The sequence below is a fragment of the Engraulis encrasicolus genome, chromosome 2 (assembly GCF_034702125.1).
Source record: "Engraulis encrasicolus isolate BLACKSEA-1 chromosome 2, IST_EnEncr_1.0, whole genome shotgun sequence".
Classification (NCBI taxonomy): Eukaryota; Metazoa; Chordata; class Actinopteri; order Clupeiformes; family Engraulidae; genus Engraulis; species Engraulis encrasicolus.
The window spans coordinates 4,616,540-4,629,039 of NC_085858.1; the positions used below are offsets into that span (position 1 = coordinate 4,616,540).

Here is a 12,500-nt window from a genome sequence, read left to right on the forward strand (position 1 = left end):
TTCTCAGCTCTCCACTTCCCCTCCTGCTCTTTTACCCTCCCTTTTTCCTCCCCTCCACTCTCCTCCTCACCTCTCTCCTGCCTCTCTCCTTAGCACTCCCTTGTCCTCCATTCCCCTCCTCACCTCTCTCTTTTTACCCCCCCCATACTCCCTAATTTACAGACCTCTACCTTGCTCTGCCCCCTCCCTCCCTCCCTTTCTCTCTCATCCTCTCTCTCTCTCTCTCTACTTCTCCCCATTCCTCTCCATACACCTCTCCCTCTCTCCCATCCTCCCTCCCCTCCTCCCTCCCCCCGTCTCTCTCCGTCCCTCTCTCTCCACTCACCAGAGGATGGGTCAGGCGGGCCGAACTCCAGTGGGTAGCGCAGCACGTTGTACCTCTCTCCCTCCCTACTTCTCCACACTCCCCTCCTCACCTCTCTCCTGCTCCCTCCCCCTCTATCTCTCCCTCTTTCACTCCCCCTTTCTCTCACGCTGTCTCTCTCTCACGCCCTCCCCCCTTCCTCCCTCTCTCCTGTATTCCTCCCTCATTTCTCCTCTATCTCCTTCTCTCCCCCTCTCTCTCCACTCACCAGAGGAAGGGTCCGACGGGCCGAACTCCAGTGGGTAGCGCAGCACGTCGTATGCTTCTCCCTCCTTCTTCTCACTCCCTCTCGCTCTCCCCCTCCCTCTCCCCCAGACTCTTTCCTTCATTGCGCTCTCTCTACCTCCCCCTGTCTCTTCGTCCCTCTCTCTCCACTCACCAGAGGATGGGTCGGGCGGGCCGAACTCCAGCGGGTAGCGCAGCACGTTGTAGTTGTTCCAGACGTAGAGCTGGTTGTCTCGCGGGTTGTAGTCCACGGAGGAGATGTACTGGTAGGGGTTGGGGAAGGGGATGTGCACCGGCTCCTCGCGCGCCCGGTTGGTGTTGTAGGCGTAGAGGATCAGGTCCCCGCCCGCCTCGCTGTCGTCGTCCTGGTAGACGGAGCGCACCGCGTACAGCACGCCGCACGCCATGAAGGCGTTGGACGCCAGCCGCTTGTCGAAGCTCGTCTCCCAGGTGCCCTCGAAGCGCAGGGTGTACGGGTTCACCTGCATAGCAAAAATAGAAGTGTTAATATATCTTAACACGACGGTGTTATAAATTCGCTTTTTACCAGAGTGGCAATGACCAAGTCGTAGTGCATTACTAAAGGCCTTATGCTATGTCATAGCTATGTCATAGTCCTTATGTTATGTTATGTCATAGTAGTGAGGAGAGAGGAGAGGAGATGAGGGGAGGAGAGGAGAGGAGAGGAGAGGAGAGGAGAGGAGAGGAGAGGAGAGGAGAGGAGAGGAGAGGAGAGGAGAGGAGAAGAGAGGAGAGGAGAGGAGAGGAGAGGAGAGGAGAGGAGAGGAGAAGAGAGGAGAGGAGAGGAGAGGAGAGAAGAGGAGAGGAGAGGAGAGGAGAGGAGAGGAGAGGAGAGGAGAGGAGAGGAGAAAGGAGAGGAGAAAAGGACAGGTGACAAGGACAGGTGACAAGGAAAGGAGAGGACAGGTGATGAGAGGGAGAGGATATGAAGGGGTAAAGGGCAGTGAAAAGAGATGAAAATCAAAAGGTCACAGTCAGTTTTATAGTCAAACACCATACTGTATGTACAGTACAGTTTAAAGCCCAGAGGTTCACATGGACCGCGAAAATAGCAGTGTTTGTAGAATAAGTGCTGCAGATTTGAAATTACACCAGCCACCTGCAGAATTTTACACACATCACTAACCCTTATTAATTTGACTGTTCACTTTATACTGTATATTCTGGATTTATATTAATATGGATTTATATAAATGTACTATTAAATATTGACATTGATATTTTTCACTATTTAGAGGTGGTGGAGAGGAGGGGAGAAGAGAGGAGATATGAGAGGAAATCAGGAGAGGAGACAAGGAGAGTAAGAGGAGAGGAGAGGAGAGGAGAGGAGAGGAGAGGAGAGGAGAAAAGAGGAGAGGAGAGGATAGGTGAGGGGGGGGATAGGAGAGGAGAGGACAGGAGAGGAGGAGAGGAGAGGAGAAGAGAGGAGAGGACAGGAGAGGAGAGGTGATGAGGACAGGACAGTTGATGAGAGGGAGAGGAAATGAGGGGGTAAAGGGCAGGGAGGAGAGATGAAAATCAGAAGGTCACAGTCAGTTTTATTGTCAAACACCATATGTACAGTACAGGTCATATACAGGATTTGAAATGGCAAAGATGAGATAACTTATCTGACATAGTGTCAAATAGCGGTCACACCATCTCTAACAGCTCGTGACATTTTGGACTATAATACTATCTCCTGTATCTGTGTACGTTTGTATGTACTATGTATTTACCGGTATGTATGTTTTATTGGGCTTTTGCCGTACACCTTAATCATTCAGATAGGACAATAAGAGAGACAGGAAAGGAGTGGAGAGAGAGAGAGAGATGGGGAAGGAGCGGGAAAAGACCTCAGACCAGATTCGAAGCTGGGTCCAAGGCATACTGTAATAGGATGGTATCTTATCTATTTATCTATTTATCTATTTATCTATTTATCTATTTATCTATTTATCTATCTATCTATCTATCTATCTATCTATCTATCTATCTATCTATCTATCTATCTATCTATCTATCTATCTATCTATCTATCTATCTATCTATCTATCTATCTATCTATCTATCCTGTGCCTCTTTCACAGTGTCACCATGTCCTCCCTTCATCTCTGCCAGTTTTTTGGAGGTCTATCTGAGGTGGGGCTACGTAGTGACAGTAGTCCACAACGTGTTGGAGGAACAGCACAGTGTATGACAGCAGGACAGTAGGTGGGGCAGCAGCACAGCACACTGTAGGACAACACGGCCACTAGCAGATGCCTGGAAAGAAGGAGGGATAGAGAGAGAGAGAGAGAGAGAGAGAGAGAGAGAGAGAGAGAGAGAGAGAGAGAGAGAGAGAGAGAGAGAGAGAGAGAGAGAGAGAGAGAGATAGAACGAGGAAAGAGTGGCTGGCAGCTGATGATGAGTGTGTGGGCTGACAGCCATTGGCGCACACACACACACACACACACAAACACACACACGCACACACACACACACACACACACACACACACACACACACACACACATACACACACACACCTCCCGCTGCGACCGGCGTACTCACGCAGACACACACACACACCTCACGCTGTGACCTCCGTGTTCTCCTCAAAACGTTACACACACAAAATGGAATGAAGTTGACCCGGGGCCAGAGACAACTGAATAAAGGCTTCAGGAAATCATCACGCCATTATACAAGCTACTAGAGAAGCCTCTCTCCCTCCACACCACCTATCCATACCCCCTCTCCATCGCTCCCTCTCTCTCTCCCTCCATATCCCTCTCGTCATCCCTGTCTCTCTCCCTCCACACCCCCTCTCTCTCCATTCCTCTCCCTCCACACCTCCCTCCATATCCCCTCTTCATTCCTCTCTCTCTCTCTCTCCATCCACATGTCAGAACTCTACAGGGCCCCTGACAACGTTGCCAGGCCCAGGACAAAGCCATCTGAAAGGCCCTGCCTCACCCACCCAATACAATCTAATAAGAACCCAATTCTGCTCCCCACCCCCCTCTCCCTGGGCCTGGGACAACTGACCTTCTAGTTACCCCCGGCTGGCTTCCCTGTGACTGTAAGGGGGTTAGTGGGGACTATATGAGCGGGAAGTGGGGACATTTATTATATGCTGACCTATGACCTTATAGCTGTGTTTGTCTTTCTGGAAGGGGTCAGAGGTTACATGTTCTGTTATAGAGGGCAAATGGAGAGCAAAGGGGGGGAATAATAAATATACTGTAAGGTGCTGCTCATGCTACTGTGAGGTTCTTGAGGAAATAAGAATATACAATGTAGAGTATGTATGTGTACAGATTGGGTCCCACCATTTTTTTTTCTGCTGGGATCTCCCTTTTAGACCTAATAATATTTTCACGACCCCCATCCCCATATTCCAAAACTTTGTGTGCGTTAAAATGGTTCCATTCTGTGATCCCCCCTCCATCCCCCTAATCTCCCCAGGGGTCCCAACCCCCAGGTTGGGAACAGCTACAGCACAGTCAGTATATGATATACATATGATCAACTTGCTGGTGGTAGAAGAAGGAAAATCCTCAAGCCCTCAGAAGGTCTTCGACAGATGCATGGATGTGTGTCTGCCTGTGAGTGACAGTTCTTATAGATAAGGAATTGGCAGACATAGGGTCAGCTGATAGCAAACAACAATGCCCCCCCCCCCAAACAAAAAAAAAACCTTGCTGGTGGTGTCATAAAATGTCATTGAAACTGTCTTTTCCAGCCTGTGTGTTTGTCTCTTCTAGTGTCTTCTCTTATATTTCTCTAGAGTCATCGTGTTTCTTTGTCCTGCCCTGTCTAGATGTCATTGTGTGTGTGTGTGTGTGTGTGTGTGTGTGTGTGTGTGTGTGTGTGTGTGTGTGTGTGTGTGTGTGTGTGTGTGTGTGTGTGTGTGTGTGTGTGTGTGTGTGTGTGTGTGTGTGTGTGTGTGTGTGTGTGTGTGTGTGTGTGTGTGTGTGTGTGTGTGTGTGTATACTGTATGTCACCTTTCCTCTGTATGACTCTATTATCTATCTATCTTACTGCCTGTTTCTCAGTCTTTATCTCCCTGTCTGTCTGACTCTCTCTCTCTCACTGTAGCTTCCTATGAATGCACACAAACATGCACTCACGCTCACACACACACAAACACATAAACACAAACACTCCAGCCTGATCTCTCAGAATTCCGTGGAATGGACACAGATCTTTGGGACACAAAATCTGTGTCAGTTTCACAGATTTTGTCAAAATTCCATGCCCCTGAACACGGAATTGCTTTCCCTGAAATACTTTTTCCTGTTGGTCGGTAGGCTATCAAATTCAAAAATGAAATAATACTAGCTGTGTCCAGACCAAAACAATCCCTAACACACACACACGCACGCACGCACGCACGCACGCACGCACGCACGCACGCACGCACGCACGCACGCACGCACTCTCTCTCTTTCTCTCACCTGGCTGACGACGAGGCGTCCGTTGTTGGATTCGGTGGCGTAGATGACCCACAGTCCGTTCTCGTCCACGGCCAGGTCGATGTCGGACTTCCCTCCCCAGCGGTAGGGCGAGGTGTCGTGGTAGTTAGCGTTAGCGATGATGGCCTCGCCGCTCTTGATGCGCGTGCGCAGGTCGTACTTGACAATGTTGCGCGTGCGCTCCTTGTTATAGAACACGGCGCCGTCGTACACCACGAAGCCCGTGCCGTCCACCCGGTTCGGTAACCTGGGAAAACGAGGAGGTGAGGAAGGGAGGATGTTACTGTACTGTGCAGCCATATTCTAAAGGTTGACTAGATGGGCATTAGATAGGAGGGTTGTAGATTCGAATCCCACCCTTCAATTCCCTACTGCAGGCCATGGCTGAAGTGCCCTTGAGCAAGGAACCTAAGCCAGGGACTGTAACCAAGTGTAATGCACTGTAATGTAATGATATAATGTTTGTGTACTGTACACCACGAATCCTGTGGTGCCGTGCCGTCCACTAAGTTCGGCAACTTGAGAAAGGAGCAGTGAGGGAGGTGACGTGTGTGGGTGCAGGTGTTACTGTCAGATGTGGCCACAGTAAAGTAGAAGTAAATTCATGGTGTAAGCACAACACTGGCACATACATGTACACTTACATAGCGATTACACCAGTTATTCCATTGTGCATAATAAGGTGGCAAGACATTGTTACTGAAAACCTAAAAAAGAAAACCCGAAAAATTGTATCCATCCAGCCCAGAATCAGGTACATCGCTCTATAGACCAATTTTTTATCAGTTAAGTTACTTGTGATGGAAGGAAACGATGGCAGGTTTTTTTTATCTACTTTTACTTAGGCCACATTTGTTAGAGGACAACTTCAGTCAATTTCAACATGCAGTTGTAATGCTCACACTACTACTACTGGACTTGTCTGTACCTCAGGTTTTTTTTCTTCTTCTTCAGCCTTTTCCAAGGTCCTGGTCATTTTAATGGGGGCAGCAGTTTTCAATGTAAACAGCTGACCCCATTAGAATAGCTCATGTCTCGGAAAGGGCTGAGCCGAAATGAGCCGTGGCATCACCGCGTACTGACAAATCAAGGGTAACGTGAGCAATACAACAGCATATTGAAATTAACTGAAGTGGTCTTTTAAGTAGCTAGGCTTATATGCACTCTGTGTGCACTAACTTTGTCCTGCCTCCATACGCTGTAGGCAGACCCTAAATTAACTTTTTTTCATCACCGGCCAAAATTGTAGACCTTGCTAGCCAAACACACACTCACTAATTGGTCGAAGTATCTGGTAAGTTGGTGTTTTCTACCACCCAAACTTTACAGTATTTGGCCGGTTGGCTGGTGCTAATTTAGAGCCCTAACAATCTGTATAATATTGCTGCGCTTTCTTTTGATCTGTACCACTTGTTATCTGTGGCACTCTGTATCCCTGCACACTCTGCATTTGCATGTACGGTGTCCTGTTTGTGAGTCGTTTTGGTTGAAAAAATCTGCTAAATGTAAAGTAATGCAATGCAAGTTGTCTTTGTGGAAAAGAACAGACAGTACAAGAACTGACCACATTCACACACACACACACACACACACGCACACACGCACACACGCACACACACACACACACACACACACACACACACACACACACACACACACACACACACACACACACACACACACACACACACACACACACACACACACTCTCTCTCTCTCTCTCTCTCTCTCTCTCTCTCTCTCTCTCTCTCTCTCTCTCTCTCTCTGAAACACACACACACACACACACACACACACACACACACACACACACACACACACACACACACACACACACACACACACACACACACACACAGGAGGTATACTGCATGAATACCATGCCGCTGCAGATAAAAAGACTTGTTAAAGACCTCAGTATGGCTACCTACGGCATATTACTTTGACAACTTGCTGTAAAAGTTTCTTCTTTAAATGGCAATAGTGTCTTTGCCCCATTCTGATTATCCAATATACAGAGTATACTTTCTAGAATACAATATGGGCTTAAAAATGTGCTTTTCTATTCACTGCTGCAAGTTATAAATAGTGTAATCTCTCATTTATTGTAGCTGCAGTACAGGACAATAGACTACAGCAAGGTAGTCAGCACAGAGGGGGGGGGGGAGAGGAGGAAGAGGAAGAGAGGAGAAGGAGGAAGAGGAGGAGGAGGAGGAGGAGGAGGAGGAGAAGGAAGAGGAGGAGGAGGGAGAGGAGGAGGAGGAGGAGGAGGAGGATGATGAGGAGGAAGATGAGGAAGAGGAAGATTAGGAAGAGGAATATGAGGAAGATGATGATGAGGAGGAGGAGGAGGAGGAGGAGGAGGAGGAAGAGGAGGAGGAGGAGGAGGAGGAGGAGATGGAAGAAGAGGAGGAGGAGGTGGAAGAAGAGGGTAAGAAGGAAGATGAGGCAGTAGAGGAGGAGGAAGAGGAAGATGAGGAAGAGGAGGAGGGGGTGTAAATTGTGCTGAGTTATCACCGCTTTAGCTTCTCCTCGTGCACCTTTTTCATATTCATTCAGTGGCCGCTTAATACACCTACTGTCTCTTTATATTCCAGAGGGGCACGGTGAGTATGTTTGACACCGAACATAAGCGGAATAAGTTAGGGAACAAAATGAGTTGCAGTAGTGTATGGTGCCTGCTGTACCATGGAAGTTCGGTGTCCGGTGTGATTTAATGCACAGCTTACGGTACCCTCTTCAAGGTTACAGGAACTGCTTCTGCGACGATTGCACCAACATAGCATTTATATTGCATTTTTATTGTATTGTACTGAGGATTGTAATGATGACTCACATCTATTTATATCAAATTCATTTAAAATGGTTATCATGTCTTCATAATTAGCATTCCAAACTGCTTATGCATGCTCTTGACTGCAATAGTGATTACATTTAGCTGCATAAACGTACTGTCACTATAAAGTTGGCCATAAGCCATACGCAATATGACCTGGGAATGCAGTCATGATGATGTCTAGGCCGTCCCTGCTGAACTTAACTAAATAAACTAAACTAAACTAATCTAAACATATGTGTACTTTGCATACACAGTACATTACATAGGTCCATCAGTGTGTACAAATGTATGTAACCAGTAATGTGTAATGCAATGTAATTTAATGTTTTAAGTGCATGGTCTTTCAATTGGGTGGCACAGCAGCTAAGTGTAATATGATACAATGTAAAGTGTAATGTTATGTAATGCAATGTAATAGAAAGTGTAATTTAATAAAGTGTAAGTGTAATGTAATAGTGCAATGTTATGCTGTTCCACTTGTATGTGATGGTGGCATTGTTCTGTCGGAAGTCATCCCAGAATGCATTTGTGTACACAGCATGTCAGATAAGTAATGTAAACCTAATGTAAAGTATGATGTAATATAGTATAATATAATATAATGTAAAGTTTAATGTAATGAAATGTGATGCTGTTTCACTTCCAATGTCCTCCCATGAAGCGTACTCATACTTCATGTCAGTTACAGTTGTGCTCATATGTTTACATACCCCAGCAGAATAAACGCTTTCTTCGCGATTTCTCACAAAATATGAAGGATTACACAAAACCTTTTTTTTCACTCATTGCTAGTGACTAGCTTAAGATATTTATTAGCAATATTCTGTGTTTACTCTTTCAAAAGCATGATCACAACCCAAACTACCCAAATGACCCTGTTCAAAAGTTTACATACCCTAGTTTCTAATGCTGAATATGGCCCTGTTTAACATCAGGGACCGCTCTAAATTGTTTGTGGTAGTTGTGGATAAGGCTCTTAATGTTCTCAGATGACAAAACAGCACATTCTTCCTGGCAGAATGGTTGTTTCCTATAATATCTTTGGGTGTCTTGCTGGAACCTCACATTTGAGGTTTCCCCTGAGTGGCTCAATGATGTTGAGATCAGGAGAGTGAGATGGTCGCTCAAAAACCTTCATTTTATTCTTTCTGAAGCTAATGACGGGTTGATTTGGCTTTCTGTGTCGAAATATTGTCATGTTGGCACCGTTGGAATTTCAATTCAGAAATGCAATATGAGGAGTTTGGTTGGAATCAAGCCAATGGGCAAGGGAATCATTGCATTGCAATGATCATTGCAAGGGAAATTGTTCAGGAGGCATAGGACAACCAAAAAATAACTTCAGGTGAAATATAGGACAACAAGACAACAAAATTACACACAATTACCACAAAAATGCAAACATGTTATTTTGCATATGATACACCAAATAGCACAGTGAGAAGCATCAAAATGCCTGTGACAAAGTCATTTGGAAAAAATGAGATCAATATGGAACTTTTTTAGGCCACTATTAACAGTACCATTTGGAGAACAGTCAATGGAGCCTATGATGAAAGTTACACCATACCCTTCTGTGAAACATGGTCATGGACCACTGATTTCATGGGGACATTTGAGTTACAAATGCATTATACTTTTGATCCATACTCGCAGAATGATGAATACATTGCCCTGTGAAAAATACTGGAGGAAACCTGACACACATCAGCCTTGAAACTGCACATGGTCCATTGTTTGGGCATGCCAACATGACAATATTTCAACACAGAAAGCCAAATCAACCCGTCACTAGCTTCAGAAAGAAAGAATAAAATGAAGTTTTTGAGCGACCGTCTCACTCTCCTGATCTCAACATCATTGAGCCATTCAGGGGAAACCTCAAATGTGAGGTTCCAGCAAGACACCCAAAAATATTATAAGAAACAACCATTCTGCCAGGAAGAATGTGCTGTTTTGTCATCTGAGAACATTAAGAGCCTTATCCACAACTACCACAAACAATTTAGAGCGGTCCCTGATGTTAAACAGGGCCATATTCAGCATTAGAAACTAGGGTATGTAAACTTTTGAACAGGGTCATTTGGGTAGTTTGGGTTGTGATCATGCTTTTGAAAGAGTAAACACAGAATATTGCTAATAAATATCTTAAGCTAGTCACTAGCAATGAGTGAAAAAAAAGGTTTTGTGTAATCCTTCATATTTTGTGAGAAATCGCGAAGAAAGCGTTTATTCTGCTGGGGTATGTAAACATATGAGCACAACTGTAAGTATCATGTAATGTATTGTAGGCTGATATAAAGTAGGCCTATGATATGATGTAACGTATTGTGATGTAATGCTACATTTAATGTGATGTAATGTCATGTCATGTTATGCTGGCTCACTTCTATGGGGTGGTGTTGAGGTTCTGCCGGAAGTCCTCCCAGGAGGTGTACTCCTACAGTCTACTTCATGTCAGCTAAGTGTCATGTCAGTGTTTCTCAAACTTTTTCAGATCGAGGACCACTTTGTCCTCCCAAAAATGTTCAAGGACCACCTGTCAACTGAATTGACAGGTGCTAATTTTGATGCAGATCACTTACTTCTTATTCACATTTAAAACCCTGACTTATTATGGTGAAAATGAGACTTATATTTAGCTCTGTAATAATATTACAATTATAGTCTGCTGCTAGTTTGTCTTGGAAAAGTAGAAATCCCCTTGCGGACCACCTGAGCTCTGTCGCGGACCACTAGTGGTCCCCAGACCACACTTTGAGAGTCACTGATGTAATGTAATGTAGTCCCAATGTAAAGTATAATATTATGTAATATAGTGTAATATCATATAAACTTGTAATGTAATTTAATATAATGTAGGCCTATTGTAATGCTTGCTCACTTGTAGGTGGTGGTGGCTCGGTTCTGCCGGAAGTCCTCCCAGGAGGCGTACTCGTACAGCATGTCCGTCCTGTAGGGCGTCCAGGGCATGACGTAGAGGCGGTCCCCCGACTGCAGCGGGTCCTTACACCACGCCCCCGACTGATGCTCCGCCTCCTGCTGCGAGCTCGCCGCCTGCACGCGCAGCAGCGTGCCCGGACACACGAAGACTAGAGGAGGACGAGGAGGAGTGGAGGAGGAGGAGGAGAGAGGCAGGAGGAGCGGAGAGGAGGGGAGAGAGGGAGGAGGAGGAGAGAGGGAGGTACAGGAGGGGTAGAGAGGAGAGGAGAAGAGGGAAAGCACAGGATAGAGCAGAGGAGAGAGGGAGGAGAGGAGAAATAGAGGAGAGAGGGAGGAGCACAGCAGGGTGAGGAGAGGATAGCAGAGAGGGAGAAGTGGACAGAAGAAAAGAGGACAGAAGAGAGGCAGGATAGGAGAGAGGGAAGGGAGAGGAATCGGAGAGGAAGGTAGAACAGAACAGCAGAAGTGGAGAGGAAAGAATACAGTAAAAAGGTGACAGAAGAAAAAGATGAAGTGTAGAGGCAGAGACAAACAGGAGATAAGAAACAAAGGGATGGAAAGGAGAGGAGAGAGGAGGCAGAGACGGAAAAGAGGAGAGCAAGAAGGAAATGTAGTGAGAGAAGAAAAAGGCAGAGCAGAGTGGAGAGGGGAAAAGGAGGAAGGAGAGCAGGGTGGGAGGAGTGTGAAGTAGAGGGGGGATGCAGAGAGAAAGAGTCAAAGGAGGAGGAGGAGTGTAGAGAGGGAGGAGGAGGAGGAGAGGGGGAGGTACAGGAGGGGTAAAGGAGAGAGGGAGGAGAGCAGGGTGAAAGAGTGTAAGGTAGAGGGGGGAGGAGAGGGGGATGCAGAAGAAAGAGTCAAAGGTAGAGAAAGAGACAGCAGGCAGAGATAGATGAGAGCAGGGAACAGCAGGAGAATAGACGAGAGAGAGAGAGAGAGAGAGAGAGAGAGAGAGAGAGAGAGAGAGAGAGAGAGAGAGAGAGAGAGAGAGAGAGAGAGAGAGAGAGGAGGTAAAAGAGGTTAACCAGGAGTAAAGGAAAGCAGAGAAAAAAGTCAAAGTAACGCATAAACACGGGAATTGAAAAGGAGTGGATGTGGGAGTGGGGCAGAAAGGGAAGAGGAGGGTCAAGAGTTTAGATTTTGAAGGACAGGTAGATAAAAACGGAAGGGTAGAAATAAAAGGCAGCGGGTAGAGGAGGAGGAGGAGGAAGATGAAAAGAGCAAAGGACAGAGGAGGAGGAAGAGGAGGAAGAAGAAGAGAGGGAAGAGGAAGAAGAGCATAGGACAGAAGAGGAGAAAGAGCAGTAGTACGAGGGAGAAGGGGAGAAGGACAAGCAGGAGGAAGAGAAGTAGGAGGAGGACGAGGAAGAGGAGGAAGAACAGAAGAAAACAGAGGAGAAGGATGAAGAGGAAGAGGAGGAGGAGGAAGAGGAGGGGGAGAAAAGAAAGACATGAGAGACCAAAATGAGCACAGTTCAAATGAGAGACTTCTAAAGGCTCATTTGTGAAGTATCTGCAGAAGTGGACGGTGAGTTTGCTGGCGAGGAGGGGGCGGGGGCAGGGAGCGAGGGGGGGTTTGGGACGATGATGAATGGGGCGTTGAGGCGGCTGCTGCCTGGTGCTCAGAAAGAACGAACGAACGAAAGAAAGAAAGCAAAGCATAGCGCTGCAT

The 12,500-nt window shown here is 46.4% G+C and overlaps 1 protein-coding gene across 1 annotated transcript in view; it reads right to left on the reverse strand.

Annotated features, from left to right (window-relative positions):
• Positions 1-12,500, reverse strand: part of adgrl1a (adhesion G protein-coupled receptor L1a) — a 192,964-nt gene that overhangs the window by 74,170 nt on the left and 106,294 nt on the right. Inside the window, exons 5-7 of the mRNA XM_063193185.1 lie at positions 10,773-10,980; positions 5,032-5,296; positions 740-1,071 (exon numbers count right to left, since the gene is read on the reverse strand). Coding sequence (XP_063049255.1) covers positions 740-1,071; positions 5,032-5,296; positions 10,773-10,980 — 805 coding nt within the window. The remainder of the gene's footprint in view (positions 1-739; positions 1,072-5,031; positions 5,297-10,772; positions 10,981-12,500) is intronic.